The 27,093-nt window shown below is 37.3% G+C and overlaps 1 protein-coding gene across 1 annotated transcript in view; it reads left to right on the top strand.

The window, feature by feature from the left end:
- The window catches only part of DOK6 (docking protein 6), a 430,056-nt gene that overhangs the window by 293,859 nt on the left and 109,104 nt on the right, over positions 1 to 27,093 (top strand). Inside the window, exon 6 of the mRNA XM_032152079.2 lies at positions 26,286 to 26,424. Coding sequence (XP_032007970.1) covers positions 26,286 to 26,424 — 139 coding nt within the window. The remainder of the gene's footprint in view (positions 1 to 26,285; positions 26,425 to 27,093) is intronic.

The following is a 27,093-nucleotide window of genomic DNA, read 5'->3' as shown; positions in this document are numbered from 1 at the left end:
AATCCACCAAACTCTCTGGGCATGCCAATTATCTTTCTATTAATACACACTGGGGCCTGGCGAGGTGGCTCATACCTGTAATCCCAGCACTTTGGGAGGCTGAGGCAGGCAGATCACTTGAGGCCAGGAATTTGAGACCAGCCTGGCCAACATGGCGAAACCCCCCATCTCTACTAAAAATATGTAAGTTAGCCAGGAGTAGGGGTGTGCACCTATAGTCCCAGCTACTCAGGAGGCTGAGGCAGGAGAATTTCTTGAAGCCGGGAGGCAGAGGTTGCAGTGAGCCAAGATCACACTACTGCATTCCAGCCTGGGCGACAGAGTGAGACTCTGTTTCAACAACAAAAAAATGTGCATTGGAAGCTCACTTCTCCAAAAGCCCCAATAAATGAAGTGCTAAATATAAAATTGTATCTTTCCTGATTTGATTACATAGGTGGAAAAGATGCTTGAAAATATTGCTTTCAAGATATGAGATTGACCTTGAAATTACAGCTACAATTTAGAAACTCGGAGATTTTTTGCATGCCAGATTATCTAAACGGTGTCAGTTACTCTCTCACAAATGATCACTGAGTTCCTACTATTTGAGAGATATTCAGGATGCCCAGATCACAGTCTATCCCTAGCCAGTTGAATGAGAAAGCTATTATTTGTTGTTTTAAAATCATGATTAATCCAGTTGTGGGAAAAGCACAAAGAAATGAAAGGTAGAAGCTGTGGGAAAAGCACAAAGAAATGAAAGGTAGAACCTTTGACAATTATTCAACGAGATCTGAAATTCATGAAGATTTTTGCTGAATTAGGGAAGAAAAGATTTAGAAGTATGCAGGTAGCTAAGAAGTCTGATATGTTTATTTCTGTCATCATTATACCAAAATAGCATTAGAGAACTAATACCGTGGGAGGTAGCATGGAATGTGGAATAAGCTTCCTGCATACCAAATCCCTTTTATTTATGTGTATTCCAGAGGTTCCTAACAACTGAATGCAACTCTCTTAACACAAATATACTTATGTACAGGCAGAATTTGCTGAGATATGAATGAGCTATGGCTTCAGGACCCCTCTGTTAAAGGTGACCTTGCACCCTGTTCACATGTGATCATATATTTTTGTCATTTTGTACATGACAATTATTTTTCTGTTCTTTAAAGTAAAATGGCCTCTAAAATTGTATAAGCTTTCAGCCTCATAAAACTTGCACTGTACCTTCTCTTATATCTGTTTAATTATCTTACTCAAAGGGGTGCTGGATTTCTATAACTATTATCATACCTTTTTTACACCTCCTCCTTTTCAAGTGGAACCTGTGAAATTCCCAGGATGGTAGATCTGCATTGGTGTTATGGTATATCACCATGAAACGTGATGCTGCTGAATCACATAGGATTAAGCTCCCAGTCTTGGCTCTAACCTCATCAGTACTCCCAGCAAAGTGGTGAAAATAAATTATAGATTCAAGGATGTGTCCCCACTATGGTGGAGGAAGGTACATACCTCGTCTATGATCATTTCTGTCTCGAGTACCACTAAAGGGACCGCCAGCGGGACAGGAGGTGATGCAGTCTCATCTCCTTGTAAACGTGCTGGTGAGTAAACTCTTGGTAAATAGACTACTGATCTTTACTGAAAAGAGACTCCCTATACACAGACTGCTCTTAGCAGGACGCTTCTAGTTTAGGATTACCTATGGTAAACACACCTATAGCTTCCGGATTTAGGAGGCAGAGCTTTCTGGAGAATGACAAACTAAACAGTTGGGATATAAAATAGAGAGATTTCCTAACTCACACACTCCTTGCTGGGGGCACTAGTGTAGACCTCGTGTAATCTGAGCCAGACAGTGCACACCCGAAGGCAGAAGCGGGGCCCTGGGAGCTGCCTGGACAGCCCAGACCTCTCCTGCTTTGTCCTGGGCCTTCTGATTGTTTCTGTCAGTGTTTCTATATTTAGATTATTTCTAAATATCAGTAACTTGATATTTAGAAAATTATCTTGATAATTTCATCCTTTTTATTGGCTCATGCACCAATATGCTTAAAAATGGTTTATGTGGAATAAGTAAAATAAATTTAGAACAGAAGTTATGCTCTGTTAATGTTCTTTTATAAATGAGTAAGCCATAAAAATAAATATTTTTTAGCAATATATCTGCCTCAGAAGAAAAAAAACTAATAAACGTTGCAAAGAGATTTTTTTAAATACCAATATCCCGCAGAAGTTGAATAAAAAGAACTGAGAAGGAAATTTTACAAGACAATTCACCTTGATCATTAAATATTTAGCAATATTTTCATATAAGTATTTTTCATCTATGCAGTGCAAAATGTGATGACTGTATTTATATAAATTTAGGTAAGTTGGATTATGCTTTCATTGACTCATAGAATTACTCCAATAATACATGAATCAAGGAAGATTTGGTATGAACAATACGTATATGCAGAAATCAAATCATACCATAGAAATTTACTTTGTATATTTATTTAATGTGGTTTTTTTTGGTAACAAATACAATATGAGACATTACCTAGGGAAAAGCTCTAGAATGAAAAATCCTTTATATATGACTAAATGTGGCACTATTACTTTATACATGTCTCACATTAAGGCCATGTAAGGAAGTGCTTTGAACAAGAATATAAAATCTACAAGCCAAATCGGTCTAGATTCTGAGAGATACTTCACTTCTTTGGGGATTAGTTTCCTAATCTAAAAACTGGAGATTAATTTTGCCCAGGCCACGCAGTTGTTTTTAGAATTAAGTGAGATGATGCACACATAAAGAAATGATGACATGCCTGGCAAAACGTAAGCACACCGTAAATGGAAGCCACATTTATTATTAATTGGACCCATTGATGTCTTCTTTAAAACGTTAAGACAGTAACAGAACATAAAGGGCAGCAGGGTTTTATATTTTTAAAGATAAAATAGAAATCAGGTCCCAGGGAGGATGCATACAGGCTAAAAACTAAGTAGCATATGGTCTGGCAACTTTTCAGACTGTAGAGGCATCAGCTCTTGCGATCTCACGCACCCTGTTGCATGACAGAGCTGTCAGTCAAGTGCATTGTTAACCACAGACCTGATGAGGAGTGGGAAGCACAACTTTTGACATTTGACTTTGCGGATGAATGAATTCTTCCAACTTTACAGTCTTTGAAATAAAGGACTCTCTCTAAAGTTCTGTGTGGCAGACTCATGCTCCATTACTCTGTAAAGAGACTGTATTTGAAACAAGTCAGATCAGGATCTGAATTGGTCTTGTTGGCATTGAAAGTCCCCCCTGACTTTCCATTTGCTTTCCTATTACTGCTCCGAAACCATTCTGCTGGTGCACTTAGTGATTTTTGAGGCTGATGAAGGAAGTGATTGGGGTATGGACTGTGGATTGGTTGGTTTGCATTTGAGGTTGCATTTATTATATCACTACTCTATTAAGATAATTGGCAAAACTGTTCATTCAGCAGAGAGCTAGAAAACAAAACCATTCATTATTCTGCTGGAATTAATTTTTTTGTAAACATAAAGTCTAATCAAAAGAAAAAGGAATGCTTTAGCAACATCATTTTAGCAGCTGCATCCCAGATCTATTCAAATCAAGTCATTGATATTTTCTCCAATCGTGCTAAGCAGGCTAAGATACTGATACATATCTCCTGTGGAGGTCAGAGAGCAGCATCGAACCCTCCCAGATAAAGCAGGGCCACAGTGAGACAGTTCTACCTACTGGATTATTGAGGGAATTTGTAATTTGAGGCTCATTTAATCCATGTTATTCTGTAAAGCCATACCTTGAGGCATCAACAGGAAAAATTTAGTTGAGAATGTCACCATACAATGCGAACTATGAGGCAATTTAATATGCAACTATTTTAAGTATAATTATAAGTGGCAAACTATAAAAATGTTGCAATGATGTTCTAATACGAGTGTTTCAATTTCCTCTTCACTTTGGAAATGATGAAAACCTTAACCCCTGAAATAGCTAGAGTTTTATTTTGTCTTGTGTCTTTATTTGTACAGGTTCTCTTAATTCTATACTATGTACACACTGCTTTTCCTGTGCTAATCTGCCTCAAAATGTCCCTTTGTTTCAGAACCCTTATTGCCATTTAAAGAAAATTCTCAGACTGTGTCTGTAGTTGCTCATAGTTGTTTTAGATAACAGATTCTCTGCAGAATTGACTAAAAAAAAAAAAAAGTCTCCTGATTACTTATAACCAGGAACTGGCTTTTTAAAAAAAAAATGTTCTTGTGCCCTGAAGTGGTGTTTCAAATTCTGCTCCTTTTCATAAAAGTAATTTCTTAATTATTTCTAATTTCCAAATGGGTACCCAAGTGATCAAAGCCATCCACTCCACCCAGCACCTGAGTAACACTGACTTTATTTCTATCCCTATAGTCTTGCTTTGTACTAGAATCTCATTTAAATGCATGTCTGGCCACTTTCACCGAGTGTAATGCTTTTTAGATTCTTCCATGGTATTTCACATATAGGAGTTTATTCTTTTTTATTGTCATATGAATATACTATAATTCCTTTACCCACTCACCAGTTGAGAATTTTAAACATATTTTAGTTGATTGCTTTATATAAACTCGTGAACTCCGGTCTAAAGAATAATTCTGTCACACCCTTCCTGCAGCATAGGTGGAGAGATTGACTTGTTTTATTCCATAAACTCCTAAAACCCAATGTAGATATATTTCTGGATTTTAATCTCTATACATGTTATTTTTTGACAAAAACTTTTGTAGTATAAACATTAATGTATAAAAGTATTCATTAAGCCTATTTATATCTCTCAGTGGGTAAAACACAATCTTTGAAAAACTTTTAAAAATATGAAAATGATAGAAAATGAGGAAATATATTTTATATTGCACCTAATAAGTGCTTATAAACAAAAAGTTGCTTAGAGCGCATGGGTAATTGTTTTAATAGGTTTTATTATTATTTAGGCATGATGAGGTCAATAGATAAGGACATCATTTTCTTTGAAAATTTAGTTTGTGACTCTGTTCCCAAGAGGAGGGAGCATGCCATGGCTCCGGGGGACCACAAAGAGAAGTACTGGGGTTGGTCACAGGCGGAGAAAGAGGGACACTGGCTAAGAGCCTTCACTGTGTAACTGGCAAGCCAAAGTAAGCAGGTTAGGATTCCTTAGTTTGGAAATTTCAGCAGGCTCTGGAGCATAGAAGCTGATGCTTGGCCCTGGGGGGGATCAGGGCAGAGAGACAGTCACTCAGAGTTAGAGTCTGATGAAAGAGGTGGTAGTGGGTGTGGGCTCCTTATCGGTTGGTTTGCATTTGAAAAGCCCACCTTCAGGAAAGTTATTTACTATCTCTAGGACTTGGCTAACTGTGGCAGGGGCAGTCCTTCCAGTGGCATCGAGGCCTTAGATGTCAAAGAATTAGAATATAGAAAATAAAAAAATATTAATAGAGTAATGTGTTTTCTAAGTATGTTCCTTTAAGGAGCATAACTCTTAAATTGGGTTAATGCCCTTTTAATATAAGTTAGAAAGTTGCCTTGTTTAATCTTCTGTGGCAGGATTCCACATCCAACAGCTGATGAGGACAGCAACAGACAATCTGTGGAATCCACATTGAGTCTTAGAGACGTTAAGGGGTGGATTCGCCTGTTCTTGCATTTGAAATTCCCTAAGCAACCAAAGTAATTTTGAGTGGGTAGAAGGGGAGAGTTGGGAAGACCCATTCGGGAACCTCCCTCTCTCACAGGAGAGAGAGCTATTCTCCTTTCTCTTTCTGTTGCCCACTAAACTCTGATCCTAAGCCCCCAACCCCCCAAAAGAAGCTGAGAGTTGGGGTGAGAGCACACAGCAGTTGACTGAAAGATGAGGGAAACATACAGTTTCCATGCAGCAAGAAGTAACATTGAGAAATTTAATTCTTGATTCAGAAAGCAGTAAACTCTTACATGAGTTGAAAATAAAAATAGGGCACATTTTATCATGAAAGGAATTATGAGGCAGCAGTTGGTAATAACAAGTTAATAAAACAGAGAAATTGTTTCTCTACCATTATGATGAGGCCCCTATTTAGCTTAAAAAAGAAAGGATATTATGCCATTCTCAAAGAGTGAGTAATCACTTTCTATTATGTTCATAGCTTTACCTCTCATGAACAGAGGAGAACTTGCCTCGTGTTTTATAGTAGTCATGATTTCTACTACTAAAATAAGCCAACAACATTCACTATGAACACCTACTTCATCCCAATCTGTTGGATCTCTATTTGCCCCTAGTTTTTTTAATGGAACCAACAAAACCACTGACCTGGATAAATACTGGAAAAGAGAATCAAGATGACCATGCAAATTAATATGAGTATACTAGATTCTAACAAAAAAGGAAAACTGGAATCTCTGCTCTAAATCTAAATAAAAGCTAAGAATTTGGTAGTATAATATAATGGTTTAATATATTCTGGATCTCAATAAGTCTATGACCTTAGAAGTAGAAAGAATGGAGCTAAACTTGTTGAAAAAAAATGTAATTATTACAGCCCAATGGGTTCTTGCACATGGCACAGAAATGCCAATACACTGAGACAGTGGTGTTGCAACAGAGAAAGTTTCATTATTGCAAATCAGCTGAATGCAAGGATGGGAGATGTTTCTCAAATCTGCCTCTCCAAGAGTTCTGAAGCTAGGGTTTTAAAGAAAATTTGGAGGGCAGGGGGCTAGGGAATAGATGCTGCTGATTGGTTGGGGATAAAATCATAGGAGTGTTGAAACTGTCTTCATGCACTGAGTCAGTTTCTGGGTGAGAGGTCATAGGACTGGTTGAGCAAGTTCCTTGGTATGAGTCACAGGTCGAGTGGAATCAGTTGGTCTGTCCTAATGCAAAGTCTGAAAAATATATCAAAGACTTAGGTTTTACAATAGTGATATTATCTGTTGGAACAACTAGGGAAGTTACAGATCTTGTGACCTTTGGCTACATGACTCCTGAGCAGTAAGCAATTATAGAAAAGCAAACTAAGGAACAATGGCTGGTTATGACTTAACTATGCCTGCATCTTAGCAGATTTCAGGCCCTTACCATAATTCTAACCTTGGGCCTTTCATTCATTTTAAAAAGGCACTTTTAGTCCTCAAACAAAGAAGGGGTCAGTTTGGGGAAGGGACTGTTATCATCCATGCTTTAAAGTTAAACCATAAACTAAACTGCTCCCATAGTTATTTTGGCCTATTCCCAGGCATGAGCAAGGACAGTTATGAGGTTAGAAGCAAATATGGTGTCAGCTATGTTAGATTTTTCTGACTCATAATTTTACAAAGGCAGTTTCATAATCAATACCTAAAAGTCCCAGGCCCCATGTGGTTGAGGATTCATTTATATTACCACTAATTCTCACCAACAAAACAGGCATCAAAAATGAATCATGCACTTTGGGAAGCCGAGGCAGGCAGATCTCCTGAGGTCAAGAGTTCGAGACCAGTCTGGGCTACATGGTAAAACCCCGTCTCTACTAAAAATACAAAAATTAGCCAGGTGTGGTGGCACACGCTTGTAGTCCCAGTCACTCAGGAGGCTGAGGCATGAGAATCGCTTGAACCTGGGAGGCAGAGGTTGCAGTGAGCCAAGATTCTGCCACTGCACTCCAGCCTGGGCAACAGAGGGAGGCTCTGACTCTTTTTTTAAAAAAAGCATGAAACCATAATCTAACTAACACAAGACTTGCATTGATGATGTTTAGGCCAACTTTCACCTCATTACCTTTACCTCCCAATGTCTAAATTAAAAGGAAAATGCTAGGCAATAAAATTATAGCAAGTGATCACCATCAGGGAAGGTATGTTTTCATTCATGTTTGCATTCCCCTTTTGATCCTATATGCTAATTCCATATTTGAATACGCTTAAGACAATGAAGAAATTTTCAAAAAATTGCTCAGGTGATGAATAGAATATCTTAATCCAAAATGCAGATCATTTAAATTTAAGTTGTTATTGTCGCAAAACTTCAAAGTTGACCGATCTAAAGGGCTACTCAGATATGAATTCATATAGTTGAAAGTCTTCCATCAAACTTTTTGCCACGATTTACATGGATATAATGCTGAATCAATCCTTTAATCGAATAGTCACTAAAGTTTGGTTATTTTTTGGTTTTGCAATATGCTTAGCATAGTGATTGTATAATTTTGTCCCCTTAAAATACTTATTTCTTTTAATAAGTCAGCTTCCCAGGGCACAGTGCCAGATAGACAAGTTTTATTTTTATCAAAATAAAACGAAAAAATTTTCTGTAAGGCAGCTCAAAAGTGATCATTTTCATCAAATGTAGCTACTTTAAAATCTAAAGAGATGAAATATATGGATTCCTATATAGAAGACTAAATACAACCTGAATGGAGGGAATGTTTTTTCTTTTGTACTAAAATGCCTTATATACAGCCCACCCAAAAAGGATATTTGTAGGTTAAATCTTGACTTTATCATTTTTATTATTAATGTTATTTGTGTTCACTAGCACAAAGATTACATAAAAATTCCAAGTCTTGCTTTCTTCAGTTCATAAAAAAGAAGTAGCTATCCTCACATACCCATGATTATATACAAATGTTAGATTAAAAGTTTCCTTTTTGTATTATTGTCAGGAGCTCCCTGTAATAAAATGTTATAGAATATATACCTAACGTCCTTCTCTAAAAGTTCCTTTCTCCTACTAGCATATGTGTTCCTGGCACATAATAGGCCCCCAAGAAATATTTGCCTAATTATTTGAAGACATGCATAGCCTAAGCTAACTATTTACACCTGAATAGTGAGAATCTTTATTCTGGCTTAGTCCCTCTTCAAACAGCAGGTGCTTGATGAAGTACTCAGCAGAGGTTCCAAGGCAACTGGCTATAGATCTTTAACAAAAAATAAACATCAAATTTTCCATAAAAATATGCTTATGACGATATAAATTATAAAAATAGGAACAATCATGTTTTGGTTGTCGAAAACAAAAATATAAGTTTAATTTATTTTCTTCAATCGCATTGTGCTATTGTTTGCAGTACATATTCAGGTGCATTCTTTAACTGCAATAAGCATTTTCCTCTCTGTGTCTTGACACTAGTCATCCATCAAAAAATGCTAATTATATTAGTTCTTTCATAAGCTGTCTCCCTTGGAAGGAATTTTTAAAATGCAATAGAAGCACTATTATGAATTTACTTAAAGTATAATATTTCATACATTTATTAATGAGAACAAAAATTATAGAAACTTACCACTAAAGAATTATTTTTCTTCCAGTTACAAAAGACAACCTAAAAAAAAAATTTAAACAGTGCTGTCTTTTTAAATAGAATGAAGCTAAAGGATCATTGAAAGTTTCTTCTCTGTAAGGCAAACTGTGAATATACCATATAAAACCTGTTTGATCTGTCTTTAAACGAAAAGCCTTAATTAATAAGAGAAAATTTAGACTGCAAAGGGTCACTTCCAGAGTTCATATGGATTTGGAATATTATGATAACTCGCGGGAAACTGAAACCTCCCTCAAAAAAGATGTGGTGTTATTTCCAACTGTTTTCAATGGAAATCTTAATTCCATATTATAAAATGAAATCATATGTTTGGGTCTATGTGTCACTTTTGATCACTGTTTGAAGAGCTTTGATATTCTTAATACATTCTTCAGGAAGGAAAAGGATGCTAATACTATTCACATTTACACCTTTGAACTTTTAGTTCATATTTATAAGAGAGGGTATTATCCCAGTAAGTTATTATTCTTATCTTCAAATGAGTGCTTTCGAACAGCCTAGCAACTCCTCATTAGTGTGGGGGACATCCTCATTAAGTGTAAGCCTACTGTTTTAGCCTGGACATGTTTTTCCTTTGATCTAGAACTAGAAGGACATTAATGACCAAGCTTCAGAGACAGCTACTATATCCTCTCCTCAAAATGTCCATCGCTTTGGTGGCTGTCTCAGAGACGCTTGTAGAAGTCAGCTTCCCAGGGCAAAGCACCAGAAAGAGAAGACAAGGAAGGACAGAGAATAGATATCAGGGCACAGTCAAGGTCATGTAAGTCATTATTCACACAACCCTGAATATAAACCTCTATCTATGGAAACTGAATCTAGTATGCTTTTGTTCAACTCTGAAATTTCAATCGTAAATTAGATTTTCTTTGTCATGGGTTTGCATTAACAGCAAAATACTTCATATCTCTAAAGTTAAGTTCAGTCACATTTATGTTAATTGAAAATATTAACAAATAATCAGCACCAAAATCAAAAATAACAGCCCAGGATCCTGAGGGAATAGATAGCATTCCTTTATCTACTAGTAAGACTGGTTTAAAATGAACCCTGCAATAATTCAAAAATACTAAAGAAATTAGAAATATTCTCTAGAAGAAATTGTGTTTTCTTACTCTTTGTGCTAAGGAAAATTAATGTTTTAAAAAGAGCCCCAGAAAAGAATACATAAAGTCAGCCAAATCCAAAATCAGAAACTAAGCCTTATTTATTCCAATCCTAATCAACTATAAATATTTTTATACTACATTTCTATTAAATATGCCGAAAGCTGACAATAGGTATAGGAATGGGTTATTTTGCCTGCAATTCTAACTACATCATCTGCATGCTCTGCTGCACTAAATGTAATGAAACTTGGTCGAGGTGGAAGATAGCACAGCCCCTGAGAACAAGAATAAATACAAAAAGGCAACATTACTAGAGCTGTATAATCAGCACCTTCCACTGCACAAGAAACAGGTTGAGAAATGACCTTTGCATGAGCTAGTGAAATAGCAAAGTGTTTTTTGTTCCCTTCTCCAATGCTGTCTGTGTTGGTGAAAGCACAGGCAGATTTCCTCCATGGAAAGCTGCCACTTTACCAGGGGAGGCAGTTTTTCACAGGCAAACTCTCTGATGGGGACAGTTGCTAGTTTGATAGAACACACGCTCGGGTGTGACTGGGCCTGTCCAGGGGTATTGTGGCTCACAGTCTAGGAACAGGAAACACCATCTCTAAACATAGAAAATGCAACACCACTGGGGAAGGTGGCAGAGGCCAATGATATTCTAAGGCACAGCAGAAAAATATTTGCAAAGGAGGACGTTTTAGCTCTCTAGGCAGTGTAGTGCTCCTGTGAAACCATTGCTCATAATCACACTGATAGTATCTTTTATTTCAAAACGGTGTCTGACGGTGTTCAAAATGTGTCCATATTTTGAGCCTCATAGCAACCCTCTAAGGTGCGAAAGGCAAGTAGTTTTAGAGATGGGCAGCCACAGACTTGGAGGTCAGGTGACTTTTCCAAGGCATCCAAGCTGAGCCCAGGGCCTTCAATTCCTCATCAGTGTGTTTCCCTAGGATGTCACCTGCCTTCAGAAGGCAGTGTGTGAACTTTGCAGGGTCTCCTTTCCATTGCTCCGTGCATCCTAGTGCACCGCAACCTTGTAAGCCTGGTCTCAAAACCTTTACTTTTTTCTTGACATATTAATTGAAAAGAAACACAGGAGATTTGCTTTTTAATTCTCTCATTTTCTACCTTGCTAATTCCGTCTCCCCTTCAATTTGTAGGAATGCTTAATGAAAACAGCAAGAGAGATTATCATTGGGAACTGAAATGTGTAATCAATCCCTGGATGGAAAAAATAGTGGGAATTGTATAATTTTAATAGCTCAAGTACTTAAAATCATAAACAGAGCAATACAAAACTTTATATGATGGAGTTTCTATAATTCATCCTTACATACAAGGAGAAATGAAACCCTGTAGGTATTACTTTAGATATTGCTTAGGAGCAGACAGTCTTTTGTTCATAGAGAAGATAGCATTGAAAATGAACATTTCATGGAGCTTTAACAACTAACAAAGCTGAAAGAAGTATTTTTCACTAAGATTGCTTTGATCCATGATAGGTATTTACAATATGCAGCCAAGGGCTTTGACCATTAAGAAAAATAAAATAAAATATATAGTGCTTGAATTCCCATTAGGTCTCAAGGGTAAAAGAGTAAATTTCTCTCAACAACTTTCCTTATAGCATTTTTATCCCATTCTTTATAACAGTTGGTGCTGGGTTGAGAAAAGTAGAAGAGATTCCAGTAAGCTCCCACCTTCTTTACTCTTCCACAGAATTTCATCTCAAGCTGGGACGGGAGCTAGAGAGCGAGCGAGGCAGCCAGCTCATTCCATCTTCTCCCCCGTCTTACATCACTGCTCCAGAAGCAGGTGTTTGGAGTCCAGAGAGGATTCAGTTGTTAAAATACTTACCCGAGGCACTTAGACCAGCTCTCTCCAAGATTATATGGAATGCTAAGTTGCTCTTGCCTGCTACTGACGAGTGCTGTCTCGTTTTCTCCCGACCCACCAGGACTCTGATGTTGTTATAAAGCCCAGTGCCTTGTAAAACCAACATTGTAATGGCTCTTACTTCTAAATATCTGAAGTTACCCTTTCCAGAAAATCAAAACTCTTTCTGTATAAAGACTTCTCAGTTATGTACATGATTCATTCATTTCTACCATGAGCCCCTGAATTCTCCTGAAGGTGTTAATAACTGAAAGTATTTTGGGAAATATGAAATAACTTTATTTGGGTCCAGTCATGGAGATGTGGTGATCTGGAGGTGGTAGACAGAGGATAAACTACTCCAAAGAAGCATCAGAATCTTACTCATTCGGGCAGCTTTCCCGATCACCACCCGTCAGCCTGCAGTCACATACTTGGCTGGGCAGAGCGCCTTGCATGCAACGAGGGACAGATAAGCGTTTGTTGAATGAGAACAAGCTAATGAGAGTCGGGTCCTGTAAGGAGGCTTTCTGCAGCCCTTGGTTCTTTCCTCATGTTCGAAAGAACAGGAAACTACCCAGGAAACTACTTCCTGCATATTGAAACAAATATGCAGAAATCACCTAAAGTGTGTTCATTTTTATTTTTATTAATTTTTAAATATGTATTTATTTATTGAGACAGAGTCTCGCTCTGTCACCCTGGCTGGAGTGCAGTGGCACGATCTCGGCTCACTGCAGCCTCTGCCTCCCGGGTTCAAGCGATTCTCCTGCCTCAGCCTCCCGAGTAGGTGGGACTACAGGTGTGAGTCACCGCATCCAGCCAATTTTTGTATTTTTAGTAGAGACAGAGTTTCACCATGGTGGCCAAGCTGGTCTCGAACTCCTGACCTCAGGTGATCACCCACCTTGGCCTCCCAAAGTGCCAGGATTACAGGCATGAGCCACCCCGCCCACCCCTGAAGTGTATTTAAAATACTCAGTCCCCATTATCAGAAAGCTATGGAATCTAAATATGTGAAACAAAGTGTGCCTTGCATCAGGCAAAACGGAATGGAGAGCTAACAATGGAGGAAGGGGCTGTGTACCCTCGCTAAGGACCCATCATCTTCCTTTGCTTCTCTTTCACATCTGAACTTCTCTCACCGGTGGTTACTCCTGTGTCTTGTAGATGAAGTCACTCAGCGGGGAGAATTTGTCTGTCTCACCAGCCAGCAGCTTAAGTTATCAGGGAAATGCAGTCAGCACACCCAGCCAGAAGTGTGGGCAGCATGGAGAGAGGGATGTCTAGAATATCCCATGAGGATGAGACTTTGAAAATAATTTTTATAAATTTAACTTTGTTTCCTCTGCTAGTTCAGATCTTCACTCCCCTCTTTCTCGCTTCTTTGGCCTTTTTCTATCTTCAGATTATAACTAGCTAGTTCACTGAATAACGCTCTTGTTTGAATCATCACTCTGGACTCAATCTTTGTTGATTTTTATCACCATTTGACTACTGACCTTTCCCATTCATCTTTTTGTTCTTTAATCTTTTGTTTATTTGCTACTCTCTCTTTCTCACCCCATACCATTCCTCCAGTTTCCGGCTAAGCATTAATCTCACCGGGGAGAATATTGTTAGCCTCCAAATTCAAACTCTCTTAATGTCACGTGTGAATGACCACAGCAGAAAGGAGCCCAGTGCCTAAGTATGCCTTGCCCTAGTGACCTCGCTTTATTGTTGGACTCTTAGTCCATTTGGACTGCTATAATGAAATACCATAAACAGGGTGGCCTATAAACAGCAAATTATATATATATGTGTGTGTGTGTGTGTGTATATATATGTATCTATATGTGTGTGTGTGTGTATATATATACATTTTTTTTTTTTTCCTTACAGTTCTTGAGGCTGAGAGGCCTAAGATCAAGATGCCACCAGATTTGGTGTCTGGGGGAGCCCACTCCTCCTAGATGGTGGTTTCATGCTGTGTCTTCACATGGTGGACGGGCAAACAAGCTCCTTTGGGCCTTTTTGTTTTGTGATCCTTTAAGAAAAAAAAAAAAAATGAGACAGAGCCTCACTCTGTCACCCAGGCTGGAGTGTAGTGGCACCATCATAGCTCACTGCAGCCTTGACCTCTTGGCCTCAAGCAATCCTCCCACTTCAGCCTCCCAAGTAGTTGGGGCTATAGGTGGATGCTGCCATGCCTGGCTAAGGTTTTTTTTATTTCTTTGTAGCAACAGGGTCCTACTACATTGTCCAGACTGACCTTGAACTACTGGGCTCAAGCAATCCTCCTGCCTTGGCCTCCCAGGGTGCTTGGTTAACAGGCATGAGCCACTGCACCAGGCCTGGGTCTCTTTTATAAGGACACTAATCCCTTTCATGAGAGCTCTGCCCTCATGACCTAATTACCTCCCGAAGGCCGCACCTCTCACTACCATCAGATCAAGAATAGGGTTTCAACACATGAGTTTGGGGGAACACAAACATTCAGACCATAAGCAGACCGTTTTGTGAAGTGGCTGAAATCTAAGTCATTCTACATGCTCAACATTTCATTCTAGCACATATCATTCTACATGCTCAACATTTAAGAATACGTTTTTAATTTTGGCTTTTTGTGTGTCTCTTTGACAATGAAAAGAGCCTCTTTAGTGACAATGTGAATTAAAATAAAATGTATTCAGTTCATTCCATACCCCCAAGTGATTGTAGAAGGCAGGAATGAAGTAGTGGAAGAATTAGATGTGTGGGCAGAAAACTTAGAAAAACTATTTTTCCCCAAATTTAGGGAGAGACTGTAAATCTGACTTGATGACTATATAAACGTGAGACCACAATAAATGAAACCCTTTGCCAATTAATTTTCATAGACAAGGGAGTTAAAGTTTTGCTATTTGAAATTGCAGATGCTTTACAACTGCAGCACGTTCAAGAATTTAACACAACCTGATTCAGTTAAGAAAGTGTAAATTCTTTGTTTCTTATTGAATATTTCTCAGGAACCCCTTCTCACTGGGAAGGGGATAATTATAGCTTGCCATTTCAAATCACCCCTTTCAAATGACTCACCTTGGTATGATACTATTTTCTGCCCCTTCTTCCCAGTTTTATGTAGTTTGATGTTTAAAACACACAAAAATCTTACATGCCCTTATGGAATAAAAGGAACCCCAGATTCAAGCCTCGTCTGGTCTGGTCCGTTCCAGCCTGGCATCTGCTGTAATAAATAGAACTGAGCTGATTTGGGCTTTGCAGGGATGCGCTGTCACACTCCACTGAAACCCCTGATCCTGACCAGTTTCCTCGATCCTAGATTTCTCACACCCTGCTCTTTTACTCCAGTCCTCCACATTGGAATTTTTGGATGCCCTGCAGCCAGATGTAGGCACTGGGGAGTCAGGAGTGTAGCCTTTAGCTCACCTATCTAGAGACCAATTTATTTCACATTCCTGAATTCTCTAGAAGTTTCACTCAGATAAGAGACATCGGGATATATAAAAGTCTCACCCAATGCTTTCTTACTTTTTTCCTCACAGTCACCCAGGTCCAGATGGAACACAGTTGCCTCTTAAATCATGTTCTAATCTCCCTCTAGCTCTGATTTATAGCAAAGCTGACTTAATCATCTCGATTTGGCTTTTACAAATTCATCAAAGTCTGCCTGGCTAGTGACTCAAATCTTACTCTGAATCTCAGAAGTGAAATGTTGACTTCCTATTTCTTTTGCTGTAATAATACTTTCCATGGCAAATAAAAGTCCTTGGTAGATTGGGGAAAATGTCCACAATAATTTCTCAGTGGAAAAAAGTCCTTAGTATACTGAAAAAAAAAAAGTAAAGCCATTGCACTACAGTAACTTCCTGCCCCCCTTTACCCAAGTTCTGCTGTGTCTGCAGCTGTTTTGGAAGAGAAAAGGTCCCCTTGGATCTGCTGGGCAGCATTTTTCTTACCTTCTCAACTACAAGCTGGTTCAGAGAGTGAAAGTCTACCTGGATCTCAGGAGAAAGATAACTTGAAGAGCAATGTCTACAGTGATGCAAACACAAAAACAGAAGAAACTTCTTCATTTACAATACAATTTTTCTTTATTCTTTGATCTCTCAAGAACCACCATGATTTTTGTGACATGCTCCTGCAGTGCATCCCACTCACCCCTCACCTGAACTCCCCAGAGTCAGGATCAGATTTCCATGGGCTCAGCAGAGGGCTAGAGAAGAGTCAGAAGACAAAGATCTACAAGCTGTGTTACTTAGGAAGCCTCTAGAGAAACAAACCAAAATAATATACATATACATATGTTATACACACATACCCATATACATATATAAAACACATATATACATGCACATATATACATGTACACATTCATATATGCACAGATACATACACATACATACAACATACGAATACTAAATACAGGTCAATTCACTTCAACCACAGATTCTGTATTCTGTGAGTTAAACCTGGCTTTGTTATTTCATTTTTCTTTATTCTATTAAAGGACTCAAGTTTTGTATTGTTTCTGCTTTTTTACCATTACCTGAATTAGCGTCAATTAAGAAATTATTTTTCTTTCATTATATCTGTCCCAATTGTTCTTTTCTACCAAATGTTTGTCTTTTTATAGCAAAAAGTGAAGGTTTTATTTTCAAAACATTAACTGAAATCAGCTTGGTCAGACTTTAGTATTTTTTTTCTTCCTTTCACAGTTAGTTTCCTACCTCCTGTTAGACTTCATGATTCTATCTCAATTCCATTCCCAAAATGGGGTAGATGGGCCCCAGTAAGAAACGAGGATTCGGAGCAACTCTGTGCATATTGGTTGAGACTCCAACCAACCGAAGAATAGGAATTGGCTGTCACCGAAGTGAAAATACACCCCGCCGAGGGAAATTCCCACACACAATCTGTTCAAATACCAAATCTGGATATATGCCCCCAAATGTGAGGGCAGATAAAAATGTAAAAATGGGATTTAGGAAGCAAACACATCAGATAGGTAAAAAAGACATCATTCTCAAATTTAAGAAAATGGAGTGGCTCCAAAAGTTTTATTGTAAAATCTTCCTCAAAAAGAAGATCTTTAAAGGTCAAAGAAGGAAATCATAGGAAGAAATAAGAACAAAATAAACATATATTAAGATGATGGGAAGGACAAATATGACAAGGTTTTTCAGAAAGCTTAGAGAAAGGATAAATCAATACGGAAGGAAAAGAGGGAAGATAATCAATAGGGAAGATACACTACATAAGAGATACAGCCAAGGAAAAAGCTAAAACAACTGGAGTCAAGCCAACAATTAGGAACGCTCCCATTTTTCCAGCCACCAAGCAGCCGGCTCTGACATCTACAGGACCCCGGGTGGAAACCCACCACCCTGTCTCAAACACCAACATCCCCTTTCGTGGACTCAGAGTTGCCAGCCTCTATAGGTTTTATTCTAAGTTTTATTTTCCTCCCTATCTACTTGTGTTTTCAGGGGATAAGTCTAGTTGGGAAAACATCATGTACAAATAAAGATAATGAGATATTAGAAGTACTATAATACAGATTTATACTTAATTCAGCAGGAGAAACAGACGTGATTGGTCCATTCCTAAACTAGAATTCATTCGTATGAACTATGATGAGACTAACATTGTATAGCTAAGAAGATCAAAGATATCAAGGAACAATACAAACTGATTGATCCTTTTATTTTTGATAGGGAGATATTTACTCTACTTCTTAGCTTCTACATTGAAGGTGATTCAAGCTATCTATTCACTAACATTTTCAGTGAAGATTATTTTAAGAAATACAATTTATAAGGTTGAAAATCCACTAAGCTGAAATGAACATTTGATGTTTGAAATCATAAAACATCTAGGTGATTGCGTTTGAAGTTCTTTAATGTTTAAAACTTACATAGATTTGTTTTGTTCATGATTTAGGCAGGATGTGATGGCTAACACCTGTAATATCAGCACTTTGGGAGGCCGAGGCAAGAGAATCTGCTGAGCCCAGGAGTTTGAGGCCAGCCTGAGCAAGAAAGACCCTAGCTCTACAATAAATATATGAAAATAAAATCTTAAAAATTAAAAAAATTCAGTAGATCAAACATATGCCTACATCTTTTATAAGACCAGTCAGTATTTGCTCTGAGTATCTTAGAATGATTTGTGTTTTGTTGTTTTACTGGGTAGCTTGTTTTGATAAAGTACTATATTTTTTTAGTTGGGACTATCAGTGATCTGTCAACTGAAAATCTCTAGAGAAAACTATAACATGAGGTAATAAATTCAAAAGTTCTTAATCTCCATATACATTTATATGATCATCTACTCAGAGTTTTTAAATAAAAAGTTAAATGCATATATGAGAACAAATATAATTCATAAAATAATGGTAATTACTTATGTTCTTAAAAATCTGATTTTAAAAAATATTACATCTTCCACTGAAAAAATATGGTTATCTCTGAAAATCTAAAATCTAATACAGTGCCTGACAAGTAGACAAATGGGTAGTGCCCAAAAATATGTTGACAAATGAATAAATATAACCTGAGAAGAAAAGTCAATCCTTAGTCAAATCAAATCCAGTCTTATATTTATTTTCTATTTGGCTATGATACTTTGTCTTTCTTCTATAGTCAGTTGAAATGCTGAAAGGATCTTTCACATAATTAAAAAATTATCTTAACTACATTTAAAGCAAAAGAGGAATACGAATATAATTTTAAACCCGGATTACACATGATTACACATGCTCTTTTTGTACTGAAGAAATATTCTTATTGTGAGGTTCTCCTCAAAATGGTGAAAAAAGCATAACTCTTCTCTAATGCAGAGACTAAATACTATTAAAATTTGGGACAAACTAAAAACTGTCCCAATCGTAACATGGCAGTTAAATTCACGTTAAAAGGAAAGTATACTTCATAAATAACAGAATTCAAGTTTCTGCTTGTCTTCTTTTGTTATTAGCTCTTCACCACAAAAATAGGTGTGAGTATAGATCAGTAGCTGTTCCATGTGATACACACAGATGCCCTCAAACAAGTTTAAAGTAGAACAAGTCTTCCACCCAGGATAAGAACGTATCACTTCTCTGTATTTAACTGTTTTATCTACTCTATTTGGAAGAGCACACTAGCACCAAGGCACCATTCTTCAAAAACAATGTTTCTTTTATGATTTGTTTTGCTTCTTTTTCCTGTCAGAAACTAGAAAATCAATACTTTTTATTTAGCCATTATATTGATAATTTTCATTCACTTGGGTCAACATTTAAGGAGTACACGAGGTGCTTTTTGTGATTAACATTGGGAGGTAAAAATGTTAAAATTCCTAATTGTCAGGGAATATCTGATGTGTTTACAATAAAGCCTCCAGGAGATATGTACACAGGGCGAATATAAAATCATCTGTCAATCTTTTAAAATTTTTTTCCCATTAAACCCTCATTAACATGTAACCATATAATAATAAGGATAATGGTAATTTGTGATCATATATTGAGGTAATTCAAGTCTTATGACTTACATCACATCTTCACATGGTGGGTTTTTTTGATTCTGAATTTTTGAGGCATAAAGTAAGATAAATAGAAGAGTATCTTATATGTATATATTTTCAAAGATTTACTAAAGCCAAACTCCAGAGTGTTCAGGGAGACTCAATTAGTCATCTTATTGAGTTAAAAGAAAGAAAATAAAAGAAAAAGTAAGAAAAAATGAATAGGGTAAAATGAAAACTTTGAAAAGATGTGAAAAGATAGATTTCAACTAATGTGACTATAATTGTGCCATCACTGAGTACACAGGTGGAAGAATTGTAGAGTTTGGGTACAAATGTGTATCTTAGATATGGTTTATGTTCACTCTTTCATTTAAAAGCTGAATTTTAGAGAGAGTTAAATGGGATTTCACAAAGCTAGTTGGCAGCAGAGCCCAGACTAAAACCAAGATTTCCTTGTAGGCATGTGTATTAGTCCGTTCTCACACTGCTATGAAGAATTATCCGAGACTGGGTAATTTATGAAAAGAGGTTTACTTGACCCACAATTTTTAACAGGCTTAACAGGAAACATAGCTGGGAGGCCTCTGGAAGCTTACAATCATGGCAGAGGGGGAAGTAAGCATGTCTTACCATGGTGGAGCAGGAGAGAGAGAGAGAGAGAGGCACGGCAGTGTAAGCCTGTACCAACAGCTACTTAGGAGGCTGAGGTGGGCAGATTACTTGAGCCCAGGAGTTGAAGCCTGCATTGAGCTATAATCATGCCTCTGCACTCCAGCCTGGGTGAGAGTGAGACCTTGTCTCTATGGAAAAAAAATTACTTTAAATCTATAACATTTCCTTATTTTATCATTTATGTAAAGATTTATTAGTGAAAATGTTCCTTCTATCCTTAAATCCCATCTGTTTCACTTCACCCCCAATAAATAACAGTAGGTTTTGTACATTCTTCCAGAGTTTAATGTACATACATGCAAAGATGCATATAAATTCTTCCCATGCACATTTTTTACAGTGACATAAAATTGTATTTATTGTGTACAACCTGATATTTTGAAGTATACAAACATGTGGAATGATTAAATCTAGCTAGTTAACATATGCATCACCTCACATAGTCATCATTTTCTGTGGTGAGAACACTTATCCACCCACTTTACATTTTTTAGTATACAATATATTTTTATTAACTATAGTCACCATGTTGGACAATAGATCTCTTGAACTTATTCCTATTTAACTGAAATTTTGTCCCACACATCTTTTTCACACAAACATTAGCATGCTCTACATATTACTTTCACCTGAAAAATAGTTACTTTTCATAATTTTTTCATAGTTCTTTGAGCATTAAAAAATTAATGTGTGTAAACCCTAAAACCCTGTAACTTATCATTCTTCACTGTATACTATTATTACGACGACTACTGAAAAGTAGTAGTCTTCAGTAGTTGAATTTCTAAAATATGTTGCTAGATGAAACAAAAGAAATTAGTGTTTTGAGTTTCAATCTTTTTCTTGTTTTTGTCTTATGATATCTATTATTTTTAAAAAGTATTTTCACATGCAGATTCATTTATCTTTTCTTCTGTGACTTTATTTGAATCCTCGCTTGAAATTCCTTCTCCTTTCTGAGTTTATGTAGAAATTCTTCAATATTTTCTTGCATTTTTTCCCCCATTTGCTTTCTCTGAAATTTATATCAATGGAGGAAGAGACATGGATTCAAATTTTTTTTTTCCAAATGGCTACCATTCAACAGTTTGTTGAAGAGGTCAGCTTTCCCTAACTGACTTGAGACTCTACTTGGACATATGTTTAACTATTATATGAACTGGGTCTATTTCTTGACTTTCTGTACTGTTGCTTTACTGACTTTTCTGTACTGTTGTTTTTTACAAACTGTCTGTCCATTTTGCCTAGAGTTTCTTAAAGTCTGACTCAGAATAACCAATCTTTTCATAGCAGCAAAAAAAAAAAAAAAAAAAAAAAAAGAAATTCTAGCATCGTTAAATGACAATAAAGATTAAACTGTTAACAGAATAAAAGTGTTAATTGGTTTTAACTGCTCTGTGGAAAAGCTGTGCTTTAAAGAATTTCATTATATTCTATAATTAAACATTAAATTTTAAATACTAAATAGAAATACCACTGGGGTTTTTAGGAACATGCTCCTACTCTACCCCATTACTGAGAGTTTAAAATTTCCCTGTTCACAGAGACTAAATATTTGGTTATTAAATATGTACACAATATTGCAAAACTTAGTGAGAATGAAATTATACAGCTGTGAAGATGGACAAAATTGCCAGATGTCAACTAATTCATCTGTAGCAAAGTTTTATCTATAGACCCACAAAAAATTATCTTAAAGTATCTACACTTTTTAAAGTAAAATGTCTCCATAATTTTTGACTTGGTAAATTTCTTTCACACATCATGTGGGAAGAAAGAGTGGCATTTCAAAGTCACGCCTTCATAGAGAGCCAAGTTTGAGAGTTACAGACAAGAAAAAGAGGGCGTGGTCTAGTAGTTCAATGCTAGGAATATTTTCTCCAGAAAATTCCTCCACACACCATGTTAGGGCTGATTCTGCCCTTGAAGGCAACTAAGATAGTGGAGCACCTCCTTTGGAGTTTGGTTTCCTTCAAATATATACATCCACATGATCCCTGGTTATTTTTTATTAGAGCATAACAGAAGTCTGACAGTACTGTTATTTCAAGTGATTCTGGATGCGAGTGGTGAGGCTGGATAAAGAAAATATTCTTAGATTCCATAGAGGAATGTAATTTGACAAACAGACATTTAGGGAAAAGACTAGGAATTTTACATTCTTACTGCATTAAAATATATTGACTCCTTAGCACATGCTGTCAGTGTCAGATGGAAGGGTTCCCAAGGCCACTCTTCAGCTCAATACTCCTCTGGAAGACTCACAGGACTCAGGAAAACATTTTGCTCACAGTTTGTATCACCACAGTAAGAAATAAGATTAAATCAGCAAAGGGAAAAGTCACAAGGGATAAAGGCCAGGAGAGACCAGGCAAAAGCTTCCAAGGCCCCTCCCAGTCGGGTTGCATGGGGACACCCTTAATTCTCCCAGCAATGACATGTGACAACACACACAGTGCCATAAACCAGAGATGCTCCCCTGAGCCTCGATGTCCAAGGTTTTTATTGGGGATCAGTCATGTGGGCATGCAGCACCCCCAGGACTGACTCAGCTACTCAGACTTCAGGCTGCATCAGAGTAGAAACAGGCATTCCTGCTAGGCTGTCCCTTGTTGGGATTAATGTATCTGATCAAATGGGTATAGCACGGCCCAAGGTCTCAGACTTACAGAAACAGGCAGAATATTCCAAAGGCCCCAGAAATCATATCCCAGAAGCCAGCCATAGGCCCATCCTAAAAATAGGAATGGAGAATGTGCAGGGTTTGAATAACCAACTGGGACCTGCTAAATTAACCCTTTCCTGCCCACTATCACATACATTACTTCATTTAAAAAAAACTGATAAATTCTTGTTGCCAATTTTATAGATGAGAAGTTAACAGGTAAAATAACTGGCTCAGATTGATCCCCAATTGTCCTCCTCATGGCCCTATACTTCTCCCTGATAGCACATACCACAGTAAGTTTGTGATTCTTGCTGGCCTTTCCCCACTACTCAAAAGCCTCAGAAGCAATAGGCCATATATATTTTTCCCTCCTATTCAGTTCCCAGGCCCAAAACCGTGCTTAGGTTATAGTAGCTACTTGAAAATTGTATGATAAATTTATATGACAGGCTAGAGCATTGTGGTTGAAATCGGTGCCCTAAGTCTTTTGAATCCTATATTGTTATAATTTCCCTATATCACAATGTCAAAAAAACAAACAAAAACAGAATATTCTGGAAACAAGTGTGCCAGTTCTCTTTACCTCTTAGAATTTTTATGAGGCCCTAGAATATTCCTCAGAGCTGAAAGAAACCTTAGAGATTATATTATCCAACATTCTATTTTAGATAAGAAAAAAACATTCATTTTGTACAAAGACATTGTTAGATATAAAGAGAGATTACATTTGCAATTGTCTACAAATACCAATAGAATTCTTGTTTGAAGTCAGGACAAACACATCATCCATATTTTCCCTGTTTCACAAAATAAATGCAATTGAGGAATGTGCATTTTGTTGGCAAGGGAGTTGGGGGCTCAAATGTAACACCTGTTTTAGCTTTTCCCAAGTTAAGGAAATAATTCTTTGGGTTCATTTGCCCTTTTTGACATATTTCTAATATTAGTTTTATAGATCAGTCTTTAAAAAGTTGTGCAAATACATCTTCTAATATGTCCTCCTGTGGGTCTCATGTGTCATCTCCCACTCCTCTTTGATGAAATGGTGAACTGTGGAGAAGGTTCTGGAGTCCAGTCATTATCAAATATAATGTGCATGTGAGTCTCCTGGGGGTGTGTTAAATGCAGATTTAGATTTGACGGTCTGGACAAGCTCCCAGGGAGGCAGATGCTACTGATCCATGGACCATGCTTTGAGGAGCAAGTCAAATGCCATCTAAATTATTTCTGCTTTCTCCTATTCTCTAGTATTGGCTTGTTACCACAAGACTGCTTAGACAGATATGAAACAGTCTATCTGTTCCCTAATAGCCCCAAAAGAACACATTTTAAACAATAATAAGGGAAACCTAGAGTATTAGTGCATTTACACACTCCTGTAAATACCCAAGACTGGGTAATTTATAAAGGAAAAGAGGTTTAATTGACTTAGTTGCACGTGGCTGTGGAGGCCTCAGGAAACTTACCATCATGGCAGAAGGTGAAAAGGAAGCAGGGACCTTCTTCCCATGTTGGCAGGAGAGAGAAGAGCAATAGAGGAACGTCCAAACACTTACAAAACCATCAGATCTCACAAGAACTCACTCAATATCAGGAGAGCAGCATGGGAGAAACCGCCCCCTGATCCACTCACCTCCCTCCCTCCACATGTGGGGATTACAGGTCCCTCCCTGGACAAATGGGGATTACAATTTGGGATGAGATTTGGGTGGGGACACAGAGCCAAACCATATCACCTAGCCCATTTATTCCAACATGGCTGACAAAAATCATAAATATGACCTTCATCTAGGCTTAGGCACAAACACTGAAGAAACAGCATCTTCTACCTAAAGTTTCTTTGCTTTTTATGCTGTTTTAAACGCCTTATTTCCTGATCAAAGGATGAAGTTTACAGTAGTTTTTACTTCAGAGACAAAAAATCCCTCCTGCAAGCATGCAAGCTCTTGCGCGGGGCAGAGTCAAATCCCAGAAAGTGGACAAGCACTCAACCTTTACATCTCAATGACTGAGTGTGAAATAACAACTTGTGTCTTCATTATCTCATTTCCAAAGGCTAATAAGCACTGTTTTTCAGATGACTATGAACAAAGCTCAACCTCAAATAAGATGCACTCACTACTTATCAATGGTTTTGTTGCTGCTGCTCCTTACTCCTCTGAATCAACAAAGAAAGCTCATTTGTTTCACTTTGTGAAAACTCTTCATTTTCCCCCCAGACTTTCCATTTCATGCTGTGTGAATTTTATTAAGATCTCTTTCAGAGAAGCTAAGTGCTGGCTCTATAGGGCCCTAAGGGATCACAGTTACAGCCTCTGTAATGTTGGAAGCCTCTTGAGACATTTCTTTTCTATTGAAAACTCCTTGGAGAATCATAGAGAAGAATCTAAAATCTTTTTGGTGCTTAAAGAAATAGTTTTCCTCATGAATATTTTTATGTTATAACTTGAAAATCGCTTGATGTTGTAACCTGAAAAATCAACACAGAAATCCAGTTAATGTCCAATATCTGAATATTAACATACTGATATTGGGTGGGTCTTTCTGAAAACTTTCTTAAAAGCTAGCTTAAAATATTAAAATATTTTCCATTTTAGAGTTAGCCTTTGTTAATAACACTTACCTATAATCCTATTGAATAACAATTTGTCAGTGGAGTTTTCCCAATAAAAAATGTTTTTAAAAAGTAATTCTAATTAGATAGTTGAAAAAAGAATTTGCATTCTGATTTTTCCCTGAATTGACATAAGAATTTTAGTATTATATGCTCTCAGAAATGACAGTGATAACTGCATAACAGTTTGCCCATAATATTGTATCATAATAGTCTGTCATAATGGCAGTTAAAAATACTGTAATTCATTTAAATATTGGAAAGCATCCACTGTCATTGCCTAAATCACCTTTTTTTTCTGTTCCTTTACACTGTTGTGAATGCCTCCTTTTTAAACATCCAAATATACATGGATTTTTATTTTTAGTTCCATTTTCATGTACCATTAAAAGATGCATATTTTGGTTGGTTTGGTTATGGCTGAATCAGCCTCACTAACTCCTGTGGAGATCAGGAGGAGGCACAAGGGCAAGGGCTTTGTCTACGTGGAAAACTGTTACGCACTTGAACACATGGAGACCCATCTCTTTCCCTATCTCTATTCTCACAGAATGTGTGACACAGGAGAAGGACTATTCACTTTTCAAACAAGGGAAGGAGAAATGATCTATCAGAAGGTTCATTCTGCGACACTGGCCATAGCTGAGCAACATGAAAGATTAATGCTAGAAATGGAGCAGAAGGCCCGGGTAAGGCCCCTTCCTTGGTAACCTATCAGCTTGGAAATGAATGTCACTGGGATCTGATGTACATCGTGTATGTATGGGGCCATTCATGTCAGCACCTGGGTGTCCACCCTGCCCTGATCCTGAGGGTTTACCCTACCCTCTCATCTCTCTAATATCCTACTCAATGTGTCACAAAAGAAGTTATTTGTGGCCACCAACTGTGAGCCCTGCACTTCTGGCATCTACCTATGTAAGACCTGTTGCCTTGGATGTCAGAGAATAGATTGCATGAAATAAGAAGCAATGCTGTCTGCATGTCCCCACATACAGTTGGACAATCAGATTTAAATATGGGCTCAAAATAACTAGGAAAATTAAGTTCTCACCAGAAAGGGTTCCACTTTTTTTTTTTAAATCTTTATGTTTATCCTAGGTGCTCTAAAACTTCTGGCTCTTTCTTTATATGTAATAAAATGTTTGCAGAAGGAGCTTATGCTGGTTGACAATAGAATAATTTGTCTATCGTCTTGTCCTGGAACTGTAGTCCAGTTTTAAGATCAAGCTAAAAAATAATATAGTAAAGAATCTAAAGTAGTAAATTTTATTAATATGACAAGCTGAAAAATAATAAGCTTTATTACTAATTTGCTTGAAAGGCAAACAATGAAATGACTATTATAATCTTAAGAG

This window comes from Hylobates moloch, unplaced genomic scaffold (assembly GCF_009828535.3).
Source record: "Hylobates moloch isolate HMO894 unplaced genomic scaffold, HMol_V3 SCAFFOLD_5, whole genome shotgun sequence".
In the NCBI taxonomy this organism is placed as follows: domain Eukaryota; kingdom Metazoa; phylum Chordata; class Mammalia; order Primates; family Hylobatidae; genus Hylobates; species Hylobates moloch.
This window is presented reverse-complemented; position numbering and strand designations above follow the sequence as displayed.